The sequence below is a fragment of the Somniosus microcephalus genome, unplaced genomic scaffold (genome assembly GCF_052327205.1).
Source record: "Somniosus microcephalus isolate GS21.2 unplaced genomic scaffold, FLI_Smic_1.0 unresolved_chr7, whole genome shotgun sequence".
Classification (NCBI taxonomy): Eukaryota; Metazoa; Chordata; class Chondrichthyes; order Squaliformes; family Somniosidae; genus Somniosus; species Somniosus microcephalus.
In genome coordinates, this window is record NW_028225185.1 from 38,068,919 (window position 1) to 38,092,474 (window position 23,556).

At 50.2% G+C, this 23,556-nt stretch overlaps 1 protein-coding gene across 1 annotated transcript in view; it reads right to left on the reverse strand.

Annotated features, from left to right (window-relative positions):
• The window catches only part of LOC147086813 (plasma membrane calcium-transporting ATPase 1-like), a 177,504-nt gene that overhangs the window by 16,576 nt on the left and 137,372 nt on the right, over window positions 1-23,556 (reverse strand). The window contains exons 3-4 of the mRNA XM_085978324.1: window positions 15,199-15,306; window positions 13,856-14,038 (exon numbers count right to left, since the gene is read on the reverse strand). Of these exons, the coding sequence (XP_085834450.1) occupies window positions 13,856-14,038; window positions 15,199-15,306 (291 nt within the window). The remainder of the gene's footprint in view (window positions 1-13,855; window positions 14,039-15,198; window positions 15,307-23,556) is intronic.

The window sequence follows — 23,556 nt, forward strand, 5'->3', positions numbered from 1 at the left end:
CTCTACTAAGGGGAAAAGTTCCTTTCTATCTACCCTATCTAGGCCCCTCATAATTTTGTACACCTCAATCAGGTCCCCCCCCTCAGCCATCTCTGCTCTTAATATATCTTAAGTCATAGTCTATGCACCATGGTGGCAATTGTTATATTGGGAGCGAAGGGGCTTCCGTCTCCTCATTGGAGATTGACACATTCTAGAGTCTAGTCATAGAGTCATAATGGCACAGGAGGCCATTCGGCCGATCGAGTCCGTGCCGGCTCTCTGTAGAGCGATCCAGTCAGTCCCATTCCCCCGCTCTATCCCCGTAGCCCTGCAAGTTTATTTCCCTCAAGTGCCTATCCAGTGTCCCCTTGAAAACATTGAGGCCTAGAAATTCAGTATAGCCACGTTTGGGGCGCTACAGCCGGGCGGCCGCTAAAGTTTGCGCCCGGCGCAACTTCGCGCCACCTTCGCCGATATTCAGTTGCATCGCCCCAAGAGGTTGCTGCTGCGCTAAAGCAGGCGATGCACGACTATCATTAGGCGCTAAGCCGGCGATCCGGGGCGCTAACACCGAGGACGGGCGCAGCGCAGGTGCGGCGAGTTGCTCAATGAAGGCAGACACGCTGGCGCCGGTCAGCTCTTAAAGGGGAAGGATCGACTTGTTTGGCTGCCATGCCCTGCACACTGCAGCCCTGAAGCAAGGCCTGACCATTGCTGGTTCATCAGTTCTACGCGCTCAACCATGGGGAAGCCCGCTATTCTTCCAAATCCGATTGCACGCTCTTGCTGCTTGTCCAGGGTCATGGGGAAGGAGATGTTCTGACATCTCCTTCTGAAAAGGGCATTGTTCACCTGGCGGATGCAGCAATGTTCCGCGAACTGGGAGATGTTGGAAATGTCCCCAGTAGCGGATTGGAAGGAGCCGGTGGCATAGAAGTTGAGAGCCACCGTCACCTTCACTGCCACCGACAGAGACGTCCTGCGCCTCAGCTGTGGCTGCAGATCTCTGCGAAGCAGGTGGCAGATCTCAGTGACCACCTCCCTTCTGAATCGCATCCTCCGAACACACTGCTCCTCAGGCATGTTCAGATATGAGAACTGCTGGCGGTATACCCTGGGTGGGTAAGGCCTCCTGTGCCGACGCCTGTTGGCCAATCTCCGTCTGGCCATGACTGGCACTCTCTCACGACGTCTCTGATCCCTTTGAATGCAATGCAGAAAGCCAACGTTTCCACCCATTGCAGCCCCCATTATATGTGGCGACTCAAGGTTATGGCACTGAAAGTGAAATCCAAGTGCAAAGCTCTGGCCTGAAGCCACAAGTACCTGTGCGAGCGCTGAGTCAAAGCAGTAAGCTCTCTGCCTTTGTCTCTCTCCAAATATCCGTCTCTCACACAGAGGGATTGGCACAAAATGGCTGCCACTTATACTGCAGGAGGAGTCCCCTTTAAATAGCGCCCCCCGCAGCGATTGGGAACCGTTCCCCTCTACCAGTCGCTAGGGGCGCCAGGCGCACAATAGGCCGGCGCCACTGAATTTCCGGTTTGGGGCGCACAAAGGGCGTTGCACGATGAAATGACGTCAGGATCTGCGCGCGCAGCTAAGCGCGCGCAAAGGCTTTGCGCCGCCGCTAAATCTTTACTGAAGTTGGGGAGAGGCGCAGATCGCGCTGCGCCCGGCCGCTAGCCGCCTAGCGCCCCACATCTCCTCCTCCTAAGGCGCTAGCGGCTGGCGCAAACAACTGAATTTCTAGGCCTGAGTGTCTCCGCTTCCACCACTTCCGTCGGCAGCGAGTTCCAGGTCCTCACCACTCGCTGCGTAAAAAAGTTTTTTCCTCACATCCCCCCCTGTATCTCTTGCCCAAAAAACTTAAATCTGTGTCCCCCTAGTCCTTGTACCATCAACTAGTGGGAACAGCCTTTCCCCGTCTAGCCTATCATAATCATAAACCTATTGGCCCAGTAATTCGGGTCCCAACGCATGCGTACGGACGGGGTACTCACGCGTGGGCCCGATGGAAGTGCCGGTTTTCAGCATGCACAGCGCATGCGCGGAAAACCGGCATTTCCTGTCCTCTGAACCAAGGGGTTCAGAGGTCGAATGCGTGCGCGCAGGAGTCTGCGCGTGCGCGCTGAAATTCCTTTATTTTTAAAGGTTTGCGCCTGCGTGAAGGCCTCAACTTTTTACGAATGAAAAAAGCAGACGTAAGTACTTAGTTTTCAAAGGTAAGTGGTCTAATAATTAAAGTTAGAAATTTTTTTCCACAGGTTTATTATTTTTAAAGACTTTACAGTAAGGTAAGTGTATTTTTAGACCCGATTTCTTAAAAAAAAATGTTTTTAATTGTAGTTGTTTAAAATAGTTTTTTACAGTTATTAATAGTTCATTTAATTAGTGGGATTTTTAAAAACTTTTATTTGAAGTTTAAGTAGTGTTTTGGGCGCCCGGAGTTTTCATGAGTTTGGCAGCTCTTACTATCAAACTCATGAATGAACTTTTGCAACCTCCGATTGGTTGCCTGTGGCTCACGTGATCCCAGCCGGCTCATCGAACTAACTACGCCGCTGGATCACGCACGCACAGCGCGCCGGGAGCTGAACCGGGCCACTGACAGGAAATCCACGCCGGGCCAGCCTTCAACTGTCGGCGCGCTAGGTAAGTGTAGGTCGGGGGGGCTTGCACCCGCGGGAAGCCCCCCGACACCAATTTCTGGGCCAGTGTAAACCTGTCATAATCTTGTACACCTCCATCCAATCACCCCTCAACCTCCGACGCCAACTGTCCTACTGGGAGTGAAGGATAGAAAGATTCATAGAATCATAGAAAGTGACAGCATGTCCGCGCTGGCCAACAACGAGCTATCCAGCCTAATCCCACTTCCCAGCTCTCGGTCCGTAGCCCTGCAGGTTAGAACATCCCAAGGGCACATCCAAGTACTTTTTAAATGTGGTTCGGGTTCCTGCCTCTACCACCCTTTCAGGCAGTGAGTTCCAGACCCCCACAACCCTCTGGGTGAAGACATTTCCCCTCAAATCCCCTCTAAACCTTCCACCAATTACTTTAAATCTGTGCCCCCTGGTTTTTGACCCCTCTGCTAAGGGAAATAGGTCCTTTCTATCCACTTTATCCAGGCCCCTCATCATTTTATACACCTCAATAAGGTCTCCCCTCAGCCTCCTCTGTTCCAAGGAAAACAGACCCAGCCTATCCAGTCTTTCCTCATCGCTAAGATTCTCTACTCCCGGCCACATCCTTGTAAATCTCCTCTGTACCCTCTCTAGTGCAATCACATCTCTCCTGTAATGTGGTGGCCAGAAATGCACGCAGTACTCTAGCTGCGGCCTAACTAGTGTTTTATACAGTTGAAGCATAACCCCCCTGCTCTTGTATTCTATGCCACGGCTAATAAAGGCAAGCATTCCGTATGCCTTCTTAACCACCTTATCTGCCTGGCCTGCTACCTTCAGGGATCTGTGGACATGCACTCCAAGGTCCCTTTGTTCCTCTACACTACTCGGTGTCCTATCATTTAATGTGTATTCCCTTTCCTTGTTAGCCCTTCCCAAATGCATTACCTCACACTTCTCCGGATTGAATTCCATTTGCCACTGTTCTGCCCACCTGACCAATTTATTGATATCTTCCTGCAGTCCACAGCTTCCTTCTTCAGTATCAACCACACAGCCGATTTTAGTATCATCTGCAAACTTCTTAATCATGCCCCCTACATTCCAAGTCAAGATCGTTGATATATACCACAAAAAGCAAGGGACCCAGTACTGAGCCCTGCGGAAGCCCACTGGAAACAGCCTTCCAGTCACAAAAACACCCGTCAACCATTACCCTCTGCTTCCTGTCTCCGAGCCAGTTTTGAATCCAACTTGAAACTTTGCCCTGGATCCCATGGGCTTTTAACTTGGTGACCAGTCTGCCATGTGGAACCTTATCAAAAGCCTTGCTAAAGTCCACATACACTACATCAACCGCACTGCCCTCATCTACCCTCCCTGCTACCTCCTCATTGAAGAGCGACACGCTCTACATGATAGTCCGTGCGTTCCAACGGCAATTGTCCTATCGGGAGTGAAGACCTCAAGTCCGACCGCCCTATAAGAAGCGGCGAGACACGCACCTGACGTGCGTGCTGGCATCTCTCTCACATTTCCGACACCGAACTTGCCGTTGCCGAGCTGCGTTCCGCCATAGCGTCTGACCTACCCGCGGCCCCCGCTCGCGACACAAGACACGTTCTCACCTTGAGCGAGGGTTCCTCTTGTTTGTGTGAGGGCTAACGCATCTTCGTAATTCAGCATGGTCCCTGAAAGCGGGGGCGGGGGGGGGGGGGGGGGGGGCGGGGCAGCAGGGTGGGTTGGGGTTCATAGTATTTCCAATTTCCAAAAACATCTTCCCGTCCACTTATCAGGGAGACAAATATCACTGGAGTTTCCTGTGGACTAATCTACTGGAATTTTTTGAGGATGTAACTGGTAGAATAGATAAGGGAGAACCAGTAGATGTGGTGTATTTGGACTTTCAGAAGGCTTTTGCTAAGGTCCCGCATAAGAGATTAGCGTGTAAAGTTAAGGCACATAGGATTGGGGGCAAGATATTGACTTGGATAGAGAACTGGTTGGCAGACAGAAAGCAAAGAGTTGGAATAAACGGGTCTTTTTCCGAATGGCAGGCAGTGACTAGTGGGGTACCGCAGGGATCGGTCCTAGGACCCCAGCTATTCACAATATATATTAATGATCTAGACGAGGGAGCTAGATGTAATATCTCCAAGTTTGCACATGACACAAAGCTGGGTGGGCGTGTGTGCTGTGAGGAGGATGCCGAGAAACTCCAGTATGATTTGGACAGGTTGGGCGATTGGGCAGATGCATGGCAGATGCAATATAACGTGGATAAATGTGAGGTTATCCACTTTGGTGGCAAAAACAGGAAGGCAGATTATTATCTGAATGGCAATAGATTGGGAGAAGGGGAAGTGCAATGAGACCTGGGTGTCCTTGTGCACCAGTCGCTGAAGGTAAGCATGCAGGTGCAGCAGGTGGTTAAGAAGGCAAATGGTATGTTGGCCTTCGTAGCGAGAGGGTTTGAGTACAGGAACAAGGATGTCTTGCTGCAGTTGTACAAGGCCTTGGTGAGACCACATCTTGAGTATTGTGTGCAGTTTTGGTCGCCTTATCTGAGGAAGGATGTTCTTGCCATGGAAGGAGTTCAGCGAAGATTCACCAGGCTGATACCTGGGATGGCAGGAATGACGTATGAGGAGAGATTAGGTCGATTGGGCTTATACTCGCTGGAGTTTAGAAGAATGAGAGAGGATCTCATTGAAACTTATATAATTCTAACAGGACTAGACAGACTAGATGCAGGAAGGATGTTCCCGATGGCGGGGGAGTCCAGAATCAGGGGTCACAGTCTAAGGATAAGGGGTAAGCCATTTAGGACAGAGATGAGGAGGAATTTCTTCACCCAGAGAGTGGTGAACCTGTGGAATTCTCTACCACACAAGGCAGTTGAGGCCAATTCATTAAATATATTCAAGAAGGAGTTGGATATATTTCTTAAGGTTAAAGGGATCAAGGGATATGGGGAGAAAGCAGGGACAGGGTACTGAATTTGGATGATCAGCCATGATCTCATTGAATGGCGGAGCAGGCTCGAGGGGCTGAATGGCCTACTCCTGCTGCTATCTTCTATGTTTCTATGTTACTATGGACACTTTGATGGGCGAGGGCAAAATCTCCCGAAAGCTAAATCAGATCCCGGGCCGTGTTTTTTTTTTGCCCTTTAACCTTACTGGGCTTGGCGAGCTGTTGGAGCGATAGTCATGTGGATCATTACAGCTCGAGGCAAACTCAATACCCTGCGGGACAGCACGGCCACTGACCTGTCAGGAGCTCGGCAGTGCCTAGGAAGGCTCGTGGCCTGTTGGCCTTTATTGCAAGGGGGTTTGGTCTAGTCTTTCTTCCCCTCCCTCCCCATTTTTCTCTACTCCTGTTCTCCTTGGGCAAGACCGCCCGTCGCCCAGTTTGGCAGGTCTGTGCCTCTCCAGGCACGGTGCTGAGCGCTCCACCTGAACACCAGCCAGAAGGCAGGGGGGAAGCGCCTTGATGGCTGAGCAAACTTGCTCCGGTGAGTTTCAGGCCCGCCCACACCCTGAAAGCCCCACGTTCGACCTCTGACGTCGAACAGGAGGCACAACAGAGGAACAGGAGGAGGCCATTCAGCCCCTCGGGCCTGTTCCGCCATTCGATCAGATCACGGCCGATCTGTATTGTAACTCGCATCGACCCGCCTTTGTTCCGTAACCCTCGATCCCCTTAACCAACAAAAATCTATCAGTCTCAGTCTCGAAAGCTCCAATTGACCCCCAAGCCTCGACAGCTTTTATTGCAAGGGGGTTGGAGTATAAGAGTGAGGAAGTCTCGCTACAATTGTACAGGGCCTTGGTGAGACCACACCTGGAGTACTGGGCACACTTCTGGTCTCCTTAACCAAGGAAGGATATACTTGCCTTGGAGGCGGTGCAACGAAGGTTCACCAGACTGATTCCTGGGATGGGGGGATTGTCCTATGAGGAGAGATTGTGTAGACTGGGCCGATACTCTCTGGGGTTTAGAAGAATGGGAGGTGATCTCATCGAAACATATAAGATTCTGAGGGGGATTGACAGGGTAGATGCTGAGAGGCTGTTTCCCCCTGGCTGGAGAGTCTAGAACCAGGGGTCACAGTCTCAGGATAAGGGGTCGGCCATTTCGGACTGAGATGAGGAGGAATTTCTTCACTCAGAGGGCGGTGAATCTTTGGAATTCTCTGCCCCAGAGGGCTGTGGAGGCTCAGTCGTTGAGTATATTCAAGGCTGAGATCAATAGATTTTTGGATTCTAGGTGAATCAAGGGATATGGGGATAGTGCAGGAAGGTGGAGATGAGGTAGAAGATCAGCCGTGATCTTATTGGCTGGCGGAGCAGGCTCGAGGGGCCGAATGGCCGACTCCTGCTCCTATTTCTTGTATTCTTAAACGAGAGGTCCCAGAGCACTTCCTCAATACTGTACAGATTGACCAGAATGGTACCAGGGAGGAGGGACTTCAGTGATGTGGAGAGACTGGAGAAGCTGGGGTTGTTCTCCTTAGAGCAGAGAAGGTTAAGGGGAGATTGACCAGAATGGTACCAGGGATGAGGGACTTCAGTGATGTGGAGAGACTGGAGAAGCTGGGATTGTTCTCCTTAGAGCAGAGAAGGTTAAGGGGAGATTGACCAGAATGGTCCCAGGAATGAGGGACTTCAGTGATGTGGAGAGACTGGAGAAGCTGGGATTGTTCTCCTTAGAGCAGAGAAGGTTAAGGGGAGATTGACCAGAATGGTACCAGGGATGAGGGACTTCAGTGACGTGGAGAGACTGGAGAAGCTGGGATTGTTCTCCTTAGAGCAGAGAAGGTTAAGGGGAGATTGACCAGAATGGTACCAGGGATGAGGGACTTCAGTGATGTGGAGAGACTGGAGAAGCTGGGGTTGTTCTCCTTAGAGCAGAGAAGGTTAAGGGGAGATTGACCAGAATGGTACCAGGGATGAGGGACTTCAGTGATGTGGAGAGACTGGAGAAGCTGGGGTTGTTCTCCTTAGAGCAGAGAAGGTTAAGGGGAGATTGACCAGAATGGTCCCAGGAATGAGGGACTTCAGTGATGTGGAGAGACTGGAGAAGCTGGGATTGTTCTCCTTAGAGCAGAGAAGGTTAAGGGGAGATTGACCAGAATGGTACCAGGGATGAGGGACTTCAGTGACGTGGAGAGACTGGAGAAGCTGGGATTGTTCTCCTTAGAGCAGAGAAGATTAAGGGGAGATTGACCAGAATGGTACCGGGGATGAGGGACTTCAGTGATGTGGAGAGACTGGAGAAGCTGGGGTTGTTCTCCTTAGAGCAGAGAAGGTTAAGGGGAGATTTAATAGAGGTGTTCAAAATCATGAAGGGTTTTGATGGAGTAAATAAGGAGAAACTGTTTCCAGTGGCAGGAGGGTCGGTAACCAGAGGACACAGATTGAAGATAATCGGTAAAAGAACCAGAGGGGAGATGAGGAGAATGTTTTTTACGCAGCGAGTTGTTGTGATCTGGAACGCGCTGCCTGAAAGGGCGGTGGGAGCAGATTCAATAGTAACTTTCAAAAGGGGGAATTGGAGAAATACTTGAAGGGGAAAAATGTGCCGGGCTGTGGGGAAAGAGCAGGGGGGAGTGGGACTGATTGGAGAGCTGGTTCAAAGAGCCGGCACAGGCACGACGGGCCGAATGGCCTCCTCCTGCGCTGTGCGGTACCGCACTGATGTCAGGCTTAGATTATGGGTTCACGACTCTGTATCATTGTTGCTACAGTTACCATTGTTACATGGCCCATGATGGATTCTGCTGCTGTGCTGGTGGGTGCCTGGCTTTCAGATGGGTATCGAAGAGAGCCTGGATCCTTCCTGGTGTCAGTATTGCCCTTGTATTAATTGTCCCTCCCTGCAGACATCGTTACCCCCTTAAAGGAACATTCGATACTTTCCCAACCCGCAGGTTCCTGTCTCCATGAAGCATTGGTCCATCGGACAATCTGTTTACCACCCAAACTGTGTTGACATATCAAGAGGAAAGGCGCAACAACCTCCGAACTAAGAGCCCTATATTTAGTGGCGATCACACCCGAAATTCTTCCCCCTTTCAGGTGCTGGTGGGTCTCCAGCATCGGGAGATCCCAGCGGTTTCCGTCTCGGCCGTCAGTCCTTTCTTGAAAAGTTCCTTGGGAACTCTTCAAAGCCCGGGGTGAGCGAGCAGGGTGGTAGAGTTTCCTGAACAGTACCCAATGACCCACAGCCTCATAAACTGCGCCGTACGTCACCGTCGTGAGAACAGCTCACGTCCCATGCTCAACCCCCTCCTTCGCCTCCCTCTATCTTACCTACAAACTGTGGCACACCTCGATCAAATCTCCCCTTAACCTTCTCTGCTCCAAGGAGAACAACCCCAGCTTCTCCAGTCTCTCCACATCACTGAAGTCCCTCATCCCTGGGACCATTCTGGTCAATCTCCCCTTAACCTTCTCTGCTCTAAGGAGAACAATCCCAGCTTCTCCAGTCTCTCCACATCACTGAAGTCCCCCATCCCTGGTACCATTCTGGACAATCTCCCCTTAACCTTCTCTGCTCCAAGGAGAACAATCCCAGCTTCTCCAGTCTCTCCACATCACTGAAGTCCCTCATCCCTGGTACCATTCTGGTCAATTCTCCTTAACCTTCTCTGCTCTAAGGAGAATAACCCCAGCTTCTCCAGTCTCTCCACATCACTGAAGTCCCTCATCCCCTGGTACCATTCTGGTCAATCTCCCCATAACCTTCTCTGCTCTAAGGAGAACAATCCCAGCTTCTCCAGTCTCTCCACATCACTGAAGTCCCTCATCCCTGGAACCATTCTGGTCAATCTTCCCTTAACCTTCTCTGCTCTAAGGAGAACAATCCCAGCTTCTCCAGTCTCTCCACATCACTGAAGTCCCTCATCCCTGGAACCATTCTGGTCAATCTTCCCTTAACCTTCTCTGCTCTAAGGAGAACAATCCCAGCTTCTCCAGTCTCTCCGCATCACTGAAGTCCCTCATCCGTGGAACCATTCTGGTCAATCTCCCCTTAACCTGCTCTGCTCTAAGGAGAACAACCCCAGTTTCTCCAGTCTCTCCACATCACTGAAGTCCCTCATCCGTGGAACCATTCTGGTCAATCTCCCCTTAACCTTCTCTGCTCTAAGGAGAACAACCCCAGCTTCTCCAGTCTCTCCACATCACTGAAGTCCCTCATCCGTGGTACCATTCTGGTCAATCTCCCCTTAACCTTCTCTGCTCTAAGGAGAACAACCCCAGTTTCTCCAGTCTCTCCACATCACTGAAGTCCCTCATCCCTGGTACCATCCTGGTCAATCTCCTCTCAACCTTCTCTGCTCTAAGGAGAACAACCCCAGCTTCTCCAGTCTCTCCACATCACTGAAGTCCCTCATCCCAAATAACATTCCGGTCAATCTCCCCTTAACCTTCTCTGCTCTAAGGAGAACAATCCCAGCTTCTCCAGCCTCTCCACATCACTGAAGTCCCTCATCCCTGGTACCATTCTGGTCAATCTCCCCTTAACCTTCTCTGCTCTAAGGAGAACAATCCCAGCTTCTCCAGTCTCTCCACGTAACTGAAGTCCCTCATCCCTGGTACCATTCTGGTCAATCTCCTCTGCACCCTCTCCAAAGACTTGACCTCCTTCCTAAAGTGCGGTGCCCAGAATTGGACACAATACTCTAGCTAGAGTCTAACCAGTGATTTAGAAAGGTTTAGCATAACTTCCTTGCTGTTGATCTGTTTATAAAGCCCAGGATCCCGTATGATTTTTCATCAGCCTGCTCAACCTGTCCTGCCACCTTCAAAGATTTGTGTACATTCACCCCCAGGTCTCTCTGTTCCTGCACCCGCTTTAGGATTGTACCCTTTAGTTTATATTGCCTCTCTCATTCTTCCATCCAAAATGAATCACTGCACACGTCTCTGTGTTAAACTGCATTTGCCACGTGTCTGCCCATTTCACCGGTCTGTCTCTGTCCTCCTGAAGTCTGTCACTATCCTCCTCGCTGTTTACTACATTACTGAGTTTCGTGTTATCTGCAAACTTTGAAATTGTGCCCTGTGTACCCGAGTCCAGGTCATTAATATATATCAAAAGGAGCAGTGGTCCTAATACCGACCCCTCGGGGGACACCACTGTGTACCTCCCTCCAGTCTGAAAAACAACCGTTCACCGCTACTCTCTGCTTTCTGTCCCTTAGCCAGTTTCAGATCCACGTTGTCGCTGTCCCATTAATCCAATGGGCTTCAATTTTGAAATTCTCTGGAGTTCAGAAGTACGAGAGGTGATCTCATTGAAATCGTATGAGATTCTGAGGGGGATTGACAGGGTAGATACAGAGAGGCTGTTTCCCCCCTGGCTGGAGAGTCTAAAACCAGGGGTTACAGTCTCAGGATAAGGGGTCGGCCATTTAGGACTGAGATGAGGAGGAATTTCTTCACTCAGAGGGCGGTGAATCTTTGGAATTCTCTCCCCCAGAGGGCTGTGGAGGCTCAGTCGTTGAGTCTATTCAAGGCTGAGATCGAGAGGTTTTTGGACTCTAGGGGAATCGAGGGATCGGGCCGGAAAGTGGAGATGAGGTAGAAGATCAGCCATGGTCTTATTGAATGGCGGAGCAGGCTCGAGGGGCCAAACGGCCTCCTCCTGTTCCTAATGTAACAGGCTCGAGGGGGCTGAATGGCCTCCTCCTGTTCCTAATGTAACAGGCTCGAGGGGGCTGAATGGCCTCCTCCTGTTCCTAATGTAACAGGCTCGAGGGGCTGAACGGCCTCCTCCTGTTCCTAATGTAACAGGCTCGAGGGGCTGAATGGCCACCTCCTGTTCATAATGTAACAGGCTCGAGGGGGCTGAATGGCCTCCTCCTGTTCCTAATGTAACAGGCTCAAGGGGGCTGAATGGCCTCCTCCTGTTCCTAATGTAACAGGCTCGAGGGGGCTGAATGGCCTCCTCTTGTTCCTAATGTAACAGGCTCGAGGGGCTGAACGGCCTCCTCCTGTTCCTAATGTAACAGGCTCAAGGGGGCTGAATGGCCTCCTCCTGTTCCTAATGTAACAGGCTCGAGGGGCTGAACGGCCTCCTCCTGTTCCTAATGTAACAGGCTCGAGGGGGCTGAATGGCCTCCTCCTGTTCCTAATATAACAGGCTCGAGGGGGCTGAACTACATCCTCCTGTTCCTAATGTAACAGGCTCGAGGGGGCTGAATGGCCTCCTCCTGTTCCTAATGTAACAGGCTCAAGGGGGCTGAATGGCCTCCTCCTGTCCCTAATGTAACAGGCCCGAGGGGGCTGAATGGCCTCCTCCTGTTCCTAATGTAACAGGCTCAAGGGGCTGAATGGCCTCCTCCTGTTCCTAATGTAACAGGCTCGAGGGGGCTGAATGGCCTCCTCCTGTTCCTAATGTAACAGGCTCGAGGGGGCTGAATGGCCTCCTCCTGTTCCTAATGTAACAGGCTCGAGGGGGCTGAATGGCCTCCTCCTGTTCCTAATGTAACAGGCTCGAGGGGGCTGAATGGCCTCCTCCTGTTCCTAATGTAACAGGCTCGAGGGGCTGAACGGCCTCCTCCTGTGTTCCGAAGACACCAATGCACCTTTGCACATGACATCAAAGCCTGTCACCATCGTCGTCAACCAGCTGGATTCCCCCTCTCTGTAAAATGGTGCTGCTCCACCTGTTGGAGGCAAATCACGGTCGCCCCTTCCCACCCTCCAATATAAAAGCTCAGGCCGGCACTTCACCGAATAAAGCTTTATAGGGAAGCGGGCAAAAAAAAATAGTTATTGGTCGCCCTATCTGAGGAAGGATGTTCTTGCCATGGAAGGAGTGCAGCGAAGATTCACCAGACTGATACCTGGGATGGCAGGAATGACGTATGAGGAGAGATTGGGTCGATTGGGCTTATACTCGCTGGAGTTTAGAAGAATGAGAGGGGATCTCATTGAAACTTATAAAATTCTGACAGGACTGAACAGACTAAGTGCAGGAAGGCTGTTCCCGATGGTCAGGGAGTCCAGAACCAGGGGTCACATTCTAAGGATAAGGGGTAGGCCATTTAGGACTGAGATGAGGAGGAATTTCTTCACCCAGAGAGTGGTGAACCGGTGGAATTCTCTACCACAGAAGGCAGTTGAGGCCAATTCATTAAATATATTCAAGAAGGAGTTGGATATATTTCTTAAGGCTAAAGGGATCAAGGGATATGGGGAGAAAGCAGGGACAGGGTACTGAATTTGGATCATCAGCCATGATCGCATTGAATGGCGGAGCAGGCTCAAGGGGCCGAATGGCCTACTCCTGCTCCTATCTTCTATGTTTCTATGTAATTGGGAGGGAGGGGCAGGTGTGGTTCAGAAGCCTCGACACAGGCCTCAAAGAGACGAATTACTGATATCATCACTGGGTTTGGATAGTTCAGGGATTCGCAAACAGCTGCACAAAAGCTGAATTTAACAAAGCTGCCCCGGATTTAGTCGGGTTGCCCGGTTACCCAACCAGGCCTCAAAAAAGCAAAATCAAGACTAGGCCTAAAAAAGACCCTAAATCAAGACCAGGCCTCAAAAAAACCCAAACTCAAGACTAGGCCTGAAAAAACCCGAAATCAGGACTAGGCTTGAAAAAAGCCGAAATCAAGACTAGGCCTGAAAAAAAGCCGAAATCAGGACTAGGCCTGAAAAAACCCGAAATCAAGACTAGGCCTGAAAAAAACCGAAATCAAGACTAGGCCTAAAAAAAACGAAATCAAGACTAGGCCTGAAAAAAGACGAAATCAGGACTAGGCCTGAAAAAAGCCGAAATCAAGACTAGGCCTGAAAAAAGCCGAAATCAGGACGAGGCCTGAAAAAACCTGAAATCAAGACTAGGCCTGAAAAAACCCAAAATCAAGACTAGGCCGCAAAAAGCCGAAAATCAAGACTAGGCCTGAAAAAAGCCGAAATCAAGACTAGGCCTGAAAAAACCCAAAATCAAGACTAGGCCTGAAAAAACCCGAAATCAAGACTAGGCCTGAAAAAACCTGAAATCAGGACTAGGCCTAAAAAAAGATGAAATCAAGACTAGGCCTGAAAGAAGGTGGGATTTCCTGGTGAGGGGAAAACGCATCAGTCAAAACCGTCGGTAAGGCCGAGCCAAGCAACCAACGCCAGCCTCCGTCTTATCCTTTCTCTCACTGATGGCCTGGTCCCCCGCCTCCCCCCCCCCCGCCGTTCTACGCCGGGCCGGCCAGTCCCGGCTTGGCCTACCTGAGTCTGTATCCGGTTCAGCCCGCGGAACCAGAGGATCTGGCCCCGGCGCAGTTCCCGCTCGGCGTGGTCGATCTCCTCCTCGTCCTCCGCCAGCTCCTCGTCGGGGATGTCGTCCTTCTGAGTGCCGTGGCCGGCCTCCTTCAGGAACTTCAGCTGGCTGGTTGGGATGGTGGCAATGAGCTGGGAGGGGCAGGAGGGGGGAACAAGAAAAAAAAATGGCAGGAAGAGTGTTAAAGACGGAGCCGCGGAGGGCGCGTGCGAGGCCGCCGATCTGACAGGAAAAGAGATAGAACAAAATTAAAAAGAGCAAGAAAGGTAGAGGAGGGGGGGAAGAAAAAGAAACCACATTTCTCCAGCGCCTTTCACCACCTCAGGACGCCCCAAAGCGCCTCACAGCCAATGAAGGACTTTTTTTGAAGTGTGGTCACTGTTGTAATGTGGGAAACGCGGCAGCCAATTTACGCACAGCAAGCTCCCACAAACAGCAATGTGATAAATGACCGGATCATCTGTTTTAGTGATGTTGGTTGAGGGATAAATATTGGCCCCAGGACACCGGGGAGAACTCCCCCCTGCTCTTCTCCCAATAGTGGCCGTGGGATCTTTTACATCCACCCGAGAGGGCAAACGGGGGCCTCGGGTTTAATGCCTCATCCCGAAAGACGGCATCTCAGACAGTGCGGCGCTCCCTCAGTACCGCCCCTCCGACAGTGCGGCGCTCCCTCAGTACCGCCCCTCCGACAGTGCGACGCTCCCTCAGTACCGCCCCTCCGACAGACGGCGCTCCCTCAGTACCACCCCTCCGACAGTGTGGCGCTCCCTCAGTACCGCCCCTCCGACAGTGCGGCGCTCCCTCAGTACCGCCCCTCCGACAGTGCGGCGCTCCCTCAGTACTGCCCCTCCGACAGTGCGGCGCTCCCTCAGTACCACCCCTCCGACAGTGCGGTGCTCTCTCAGTACCGCCCCTCCGACAGTGCGGCGCTCCCTCAGTACCGCCCCTCCGACAGTGCGGCGCTCCCTCAGTACCGCCCCTCCGACAGTGCGGCGCTCCCTCAGTACTGCCCCTCCGACAGTGCGGCGCTCCCTCAGTACTGCCCCTCCGACAGTGCGGCGCTCCCTCAGTACCGCCCCTCCGACAGTGCGGCGCTCCCTCAGTACCGCCCCTCCGACAGTGCGGCGCTCCCTCAGCACCGCCCCTCCGACAGTGCGGCGCTCCCTCAGTACTGCCCCTCCGACAGTGCGGCGCTCCCTCAGTACCGCCCCTCCGACAGTGCGGCGCTCCCTCAGTACCGCCCCTCCGACAGTGCGGCGCTCCCTCAGGAAGGAATGTGTGAACTCACCTGGCCCCACAGGAGCTCCCCTATCCCCACCAGGATACACCATAGCCACTGCTCGATACTTAGGGGGGTACAACAAAATGGTTTTCCACCAAACTGTACGATGATGATCTAAATGGAGAAAGAGAACGAGATAAGATGTGCTAAAAACCACGCTTTAAAAAAAATTTGTTTATGGGATGTGGGCGTCGCTGGTAAGGCCCAGCATTTATTACCCATCCCTAATCGCCCTCGAGAAGGTGGTGGTGAGCCGCCTTCTTGAACCGCTGCAGTCCGTGTGGTGAAGGTGCTCCCACAGCGCTGTTAGGGAGGGAGTTCCAGGATTTTGACCCAGCGACGATGAAGGAACGGCCGATATATTTCCAAGTCAGGATGGTGTGTGTGACTCGGAGGGGAACTTGGAGGTGGTGGTGTTCCCGTGCGCCTGCTGCCCTTGTCCTTCTAGGTGGAAGAGGTCGCGGGTTTGGGAGGTGCTGCCGAAGAAGCCTTGGCGAGTTGCTGCAGTGCATCTTGTAGATGGTCCACACTGCAGCCACGGTGCGCCGGTGGTGGAGGGAGTGAATGTTTAAGGTGGTGGACGGGGTGCCGATCAAGCGGGCTGCTTTGTCCTGGATGGTGTCGAGCTTCTCGAGTGTTGTCGGAGCTGCAACTCATCCAGGCAAGTGGAGAGTATTCCATCACACTCCTGACTTGTGCCTTGTAGATGGTGGATAGGCTTTGGGGAGTCAGGAGGTGAGACACTCACCGCAGAATACGCAGCCTCTGACCTGCTCTTGGTTTGGTTCAGGGGAGAACGCTCAAAGGTCACTTCAACCATCTTGTTCTGCCAGTGTGGACAACCTCTTTAACTGGTCGCTCGACAACACTGTCAACACGGTGCTCATACCTTACCAAGTATTACAGCCCAGAAACAGGCCATTCGGCCCCTCTGCTCCGTGCCGGTGTTCCTGCTCCACACCAGCCTCCTCCCGCCCCCTCTTCATCTCACCCCATCACCATCTCCTTCTATTCCTTTCTCCCTCGTGTGTTTATCCAGCTTCCCCCTTAAATACATCGACGCTATTCGCCTCGACCACTCCCTGTGGGAGTGAGTTCCACATTCTCACCACTCTCTGGGGAAAGAAGTTTCTCCTGAATTCCCGATTGGATTTATTAGTGACTCTCTTCTATTGACGGCCCCTAGTTCTGGTCACCCCTGTGGTGTATGTAACCTGTTCCACCTTAAGAGAACTTAAGCCTGTTCCACCTTAAGAGATGTACTACTTTCTCTGGCTGCTGTATACGTAATACCGGTGGTGACCACCGGTATATAAGCACTGTGTAGTAATATTGTATTTAGTATCGTCCTGACCTCCAACCAGTAAAGACCTGTTGAACTTTAATCTTGTAGTCTGTGTTAGTAATTACAACTAGAACACACAGACTTAACAGTGGCGACGAGTCCGATTCTTACCCTGCGGCAGTTTATATCCACGGCGGCTTCGTCCACAGAACGGACGTCGAAGAGAGGTTTCCACCCTCATCACCCTGCTGGAAGACACGTCGCGCGGCAGACATCGAGAAACCAGAGTGCAGAAGACATCCTGAACTCGAAGCCTCCATCAGCGGCTGTCAGCTATCTTCTTTCTACCTCGGTGGTGGGTAAGCCGGGCAGCGACGCGACCAGAAAGTCGGCCGCGTTGGCTGTACAGACGGGGAGGGAAGACGGAGGAATAAGGGCGGTGAGATCGATCGCGACCGGAGATAAGGGCCGGGCCGCATTCGGGCCGAAAGGCGCAGCGCGGGGACATCGATCGCGGCTGGTGATAAGGGCCGGGCCGCATTCGGGCTAAAAAGGCGCAGCGTCTGGGGCAACTGAAGGCGCGAGAGCCGCGGTGAAGCGGAGACAGCGTCGGGGGACGGGTGAAGACCGCCAAGCACGGGAAAACCGCCATTTTGTAGGCGGAGGACAAAGACAAGAGCGGGAAGCCGCCATCTTGGATAAAAATAAAAATAAATTAAATTGCAACGATGCCTAAACATGGGAACATTAATACCTTTGATAGCGACATCGAAGATTGGGCCATGTATGTAGAACGCATACAAAATTATTGTAAAACAAATAAAATTCCAGATGAAGAGAAAGCACTAACATTATTAAACTTAATGGGTGCGAAGACATACGGGCAATTGAAACACCTTTTATCACCAGATGAACCGGTGGATAAGACGTTCGAGGAGATTGTTACTGTCCTGAAAAATCATCTAAACCCCACACCGCTGATGCTAGCGGAACGATTTAAATTTTACAGCAGAAGGCAGCTGAAGGATGAAAGCAATGCTGAATATTTAATGGAATTGCGTAAGCTAACAAAGTACTGTCAGTTTGGAACGAGACTGACAGAGGCGCTATGAGATAAATTTGTGTGTGGTTTATTAAAAGAAGATACACAAAAGCGACTGCTCGAGGAAAATGAGCTGACGCTTGAGAAAGCAGTCACTATGGCAGCAGCACACGAAGCCGCAGCGAGAGGCACGGCGGTAATGCAGCTACGGTCACCGGAACTCAGTACAAATAAATTGGGTTTGAGTACTGTAAAATGTTATCGTTGTGGAAAGACAACGCATGATCAGAACCAGTGTTGGTTTAAAAACCAAGAATGCAGAACGTGTGGCAGGCTTGGCCACATAGCTAAAGTATGCCGGTCCAGAAAGAAGACCAGCAACAAAAAGTCACCGCAAGGAAAATACATAAAGGTACACAAGGTGACAAAGAACAGTTCGACCGAACAGAAGTCAGATTCAGACGCTAGTAGTAATGAACTGGGTAGCTTAAGAGTACACAACGTTGGTAAGGATGCAGATCTCCAGACAATTTGGGTCACCCTTCAGATAGCAGGAGTCCAAGTAAAGATGGAATTGGACACTGGATCGGCATTGACGGTCATGAATAAGAAAGATTACAAAAGGTTATTCCAACATATTCCCTTACGGGATACGGAGATTATATTGAAAACATACACGGGGCAAAGAGTGTACCCCATCGGAAAGATAGAGGTAAAAGTGGTCCACAAGGGCGAAGAAAGCCAAGTAATGGACTTATATGTGCTATCTGAAGGAGGTCCACCACTACTGGGACGGGAGTGGATTAGGAAAATGAATATGGACTGGCACTCCTTGAAGGCACTAACGGTAGATTCCGGGGAAACAGATGTCAAACCTAAACGATTGTCCAAAATATTGGATGATGCTAAAGAGGTGTTCCAGCAAGGACTGGGAACACTGAGAGGGATTACGGCAAACATCAAGATTGATGAACATGCACACCCAAAATGTTTTAAAGCCAGACCGGTACCCTATGCAATACGACCTACTGTAGAAGCGGAACTGGAAGCGCTAGGACGTTCAGGTGTACTGTCTAAGGTAGATTGGAGTGAGTGGGCTACGCCCATTGTTCCCGTTATGAAACGTCCTTCGAGCAACAAGCCAGGAGAACCAGGGAAGGTTCGCATCTGTGGAGATTTCAAAATCACCGTTAATCCGGTGCTTCACACGGTGCAGTATCCGCTTCCGCGGATTGAGGATATTTTTGCTTCGTTGTCTGGCGGGAAACACTTCACCAAGATAGACCTGGCGCAGGCATACTTGCAGATGGAGGTTGAAGAAGAGTCACGCCAATACCTCACGATCAACACGCATCGAGGTTTGTACCGGTACAATAGGCTGGTTTTTGGAGTGGCATCGGCTCCAGCAATTTGGCAGAGGGCCATGGAGCAGGTATTATAGGGAATTCCAGGCACACAATGTTACCTGGACGATATTCTGGTTACAGGTGATGGTGATGAAGAACACCTCGCAAACTTGGAACTGGTGCTCAACAGACTGAAAGAGTATGGACAGAGTTAATCGGCAGAAATGTGAGTTCTTCCAGAAGCGGATCTCATACTGTGGTCATGTCATTGACCGGGAGGGGCTTCATAAGTCTCCTGACAAGATAAAGGCAGTTGTAAAGGCTCCCGCTCCGGATAATGTCTCTCAGTTGAGGTCATTTCTAGGATTGATTAACTATTACCATAAATTTCTACCAAATCTATCCACGGTACTGCACCCGCTAAACGCTCTTTTACAGAAGGGGGTACCATGGGAATGGAGCGAAAACTGTAAGAAGGCATTTCGCAAAAGCAAAGAATTGATCACCTCAGAGGAAGTGTTGGCTCACTTCAACCCGACACTGCCTATTCGGTTGGCTTGTGATGCTTCTCCATATGGTATTGGGGCAGTACTCTCACACAAGTTGCCAAATGGCACGGAAAGGCCAGTCGCGTTTGCATCCAGATCATTGACCTCCGCTGAGCGCAACTATGCGCAGATCGATAGGGAGGCTCTCAGCCTTGTATGGGGAGTGAAGAAGTTTAATCATTACCTGCAGGGCCAAAAATTCACACTTCTGACAGACCATCAGCCGTTGGTATCCATTTTTAACCCTAAGAAGGGTGTTTCAGTGATGACAGCACAGCGTCTCCAGAGATGGTCCCTTTTCCTAGGGGCACATCAATATCAAATAGAATTCAAAGGTATGAAGCAGCATGGCAATGCTGATGGGCTGTCGCGCCTGCCACTACCTGAAGAAGAAGAAACGACGAAAGTTGACCCTGTTGAGTTATTTCATTCGACCATCATCGAGTGTTTACCAGTCACCAATGCAAGTATTGAAAGAGAAACCAGGAACGACCCGACACTGTCCAGAGTCTACGAGGTGACAGTGAAAGGATGGCCAACACGTGGTGATCCTCTGTTACCGGCATTCTCGGCAAGGCAAGACCAGCTGTCCGTCTGCCATGGTACTTTGATGTACGGGACAAGAGTGATTATTCCTCCCAAGTTAAGGGAAAGAGTTCTAAAAGAACTGCATGAAGGTCATCTGGGGGGAGTTAAGATGAAAAGTCTTGCTAGGGCTTATGTATGGTGGCCGGGTATTGACCAACAGATAGAGGAGTTGACGAAAAGCTGCGCTGGGTGCCAAAAAGTGCAAAATGCACCTCCGATCGCACCGCTACACCCATGGGAATGGCCTTCAGCCCCATGGCAACGCGTACATATTGACTTTGCTGGTCCATTCATGGACTCCATGTTCCTAATTGCGGTGGACGCACATTCCAAATGGCCAGAAGTGATCAAGATGAATACCACTACTTCAGAAAAGACAATTGCGGTGTTAAGAACAATATTCGCAAGGAACGGATTGCCAGAACAGATCTGTTCGGACAACGGACCACAGTTCGTGTCGGAAGAATTCCAAAAATTCTTAAAGAAGAATGGGGTGAAACATTATACCTCTGCCCCATATCATCCGGCGACAAACGGGTTGGCCGAGAGATTTGTCCAAACATTCAAAAAGGCAATAAAGGCCATGAACGATGATCAGATTCCGCTACAGCACAAGGTGGACAATTTCCTAATGGCGTATCGAAACGCCGCTCATGCAGTGACTAACCAAAGTCCTGCCATGATGTTTTATAACAGGAGGCTGCGGTCCAGGTTGGACTTGTTAAAACCAAATGTGCGGAGGGAAGTGGAAAACAAACAGTTCCGGCATATTAATAACAAGACCACTCGAAGTTTCGACGTAGGACAACCAGTGTTGGCAAGGGGCTATGGAAACGAAAAATGGCAGTCCGGAACAATTCGGGCCAGACAAGGACCTCTGATGTACACAGTAGATATTGGTAACAATGTGATAAGGCGTCATGCGGATCAACTGGTAGAATCGAGAGCAAGGGTCGAACCCATGGTTGCGACAGAGACAACTGTGGAAGACGTTAATGAACCTGAAGCATCTACCTCGGCAGGGAATGTACCTGAGGATGATAACACCCAATGCATGGGAGACCAACTAGAGGAGTCACCTCAGCAACAAGAATCAGAGACCACTGAAAGGCGTTATCCAAACCGAATCAGAAGGCCTCCTGAGAGACTGAACCTTTGAACTGTTTATACCTGAAGTTATATATGTTATTATGTTATGTTAAATGGGAATATGACTGTTAAGCTAAAAAGGGAGGATTGTGGTGTATGTAACCTGTTCCACCTTAAGAGAACTTAAGCCTGTTCCACCTTAAGAGATGTACTACTTTCTCTGGCTGCTGTATACGTAATACCGGTGGTGACCACCGGTATATAAGCACTGTGTAGTAATATTGTATTTAGTATAGTCCTGACCTCCAACCAGTAAAGACCTGTTGAACTTTAATCTTGTAGTCTGTGTTAGTAATTACAACTAGAACACACAGACTTAACAACCCCCACAAGGGGAGACATCTTCTCTACGTCTACCCTATCGAAACCCCTTCATAATCTTAAAGACCTCTATCAGGTCACCCCTCAGCCTTCCCTTTGCCAGAGAAAAGAGCCCCAGCCTGTCTAACAAAAGAGGCCAGGGCCTCCGCCCCCTCTCTCTCTCTCTCTGTCTCTCTCTGTCTGTCTGTCTCTCTCTCTCTCTGTCTCTCTCTCTCTGTCTCTCTCTCTCTCTCTCTGTCTCTCTCTCCCTCCTCTCTCTCTCTCTGTCCTCTCTCTCTCTCTCTCTCTCTCTCTGTCTCTCTCTCTCTCTCTCTGTCTCTCTCCCTCTCTCTCTCTGTCTCTCTCTCTCTCTCTGTCTCTCTCTCTGTCTCTCTCTCTCTCTCTCTGTCTCTCTCTCTGTCTCTCTCTCTGTCTCTCTCTGTCTCTCTCACTCTCTCTGTCTCTCTCTCTCTCTCAATTCAATTCAATTCAATTCAAATGCTTTATTGGCATGAAAGTTTACAGAGAACCATATTGCCAAAGCTTACATAGCAAAAAGGTACAGTTTTCCAACATTCTGTAGGTGTCAATCGATTTGACATTTGTTGGGTACATACAATATTACTTTTAAACAATATTAATTTTAAACAGTCTTTCTACTTCATTTGGTACGTTCAATATTAATTTTAAACAGTCTTAATTTTAAACAGTCCTCAGGTTGTGACATGTTGTTACATATTTGGCCCCAAGGTATGGTCTGTCTCCTTCTCCCAGGACTAATCTCAATTTTGACAGGTCATCCAATTCCTTGAAATCTGGGGTTGTTTGGCTTAGCTTGTTGAATAATATGTTTCTTGATGTGTTGAATTTTTCGCATTTTAGGAGGAAATGCATTTCTGTTTCAACCTCGCCGGCCAGACATTGATCGCATATTCTATTCTCTCTAGGCTGCCAGGATTTCTTGTATCTGCCTTTTTCAATTTCCAGTTGGTGGTCGCTTAGTCTGTACCTGGTGAGGGTCTGTCTCTGTTTTGTGTCTCTGATGGTCGTGAGGTAGTCTGCCAGTTTATATTCTCTTTTTAGGGCCCGGTAACATTCTAATCTGCTTTGGCTTTCGGTTATTTTGTTCCAATGTTCCAGGTAGGCTTCTTTGCATTGTTTAATGATTTGGTTCACTCGGATTGGTGTTTGGACGGCTGTGTTGGTCTGGGGCTGGTCAGGGTCCGGCTGAGTACTTAGTTTCAGTAGCAGCTGACTCAGGGGACTCTTTTCTGGGTTTAGCTCTTGGGTCTGAAAGGCTTTGAAATGAAGGGTGTCTGGGGAGCTAGATTTGAGGTGATTTAGGAAGTTTAGTGCTCGTTTTTGGATGTTTATTATCAGTGGGTATCTGCCTAGTTCGGCTCTGCATGCATTTGTTGGCGTTTTTCTTTGGGTGCGAAGGATGCTTCGCAGAATTCTGCATGTAGGGCTTCTATTGTGTGTTTTTCCCATTTAGTGTAGCTTTGGTGATTTAGCGGGCCCCATACTTCACTACCGTACAGTGCAATGGGCAGGATTATGCTGTCAAATATTTTGAGCCAGATTTTGATTGGGATTTGGATGTTGTAGAATTTTCTTTTTATTGCATATAGGGCTCTTCGGGCTTTTTCTTTTGGTGCATTCACTGCTATGCTGAAGCTCCCTGATGCTGTAATAGTTAGACCAAGGTAGGTGTAGCTCATAGTGTGTCCTATAGTGGTATCACTGAGGGTAAACTGGTATTTGTTTTCCTGACATCTGGGCCTTTTTTGAAAATCATGATGTTGGTTTTCTTTAGATTTACTGTTAGAGCCCAATTTTGGCAGTATTTGTCGAGTAGGTCTAGTTGTTGCTGTAATCCCTGTTCTGTGGGAGACAGCAGAACCAGGTCGTCCGCATAGAACAGGGATTTCACTTCTCCATCCAGGAGACGGAGACCTGGTGACTTGCTTTGCTCCAGCATGTCTGCTAATTCATTTATGTATATGTTGAACAGGGTCGGGCTCAAATTGCAGCCCTGCCGGACGCCTCTTTGGGTGAAGAAATCGGTGCGTTTGTCTCCAATTTTGACCCTTTGTCTTTGTCTCT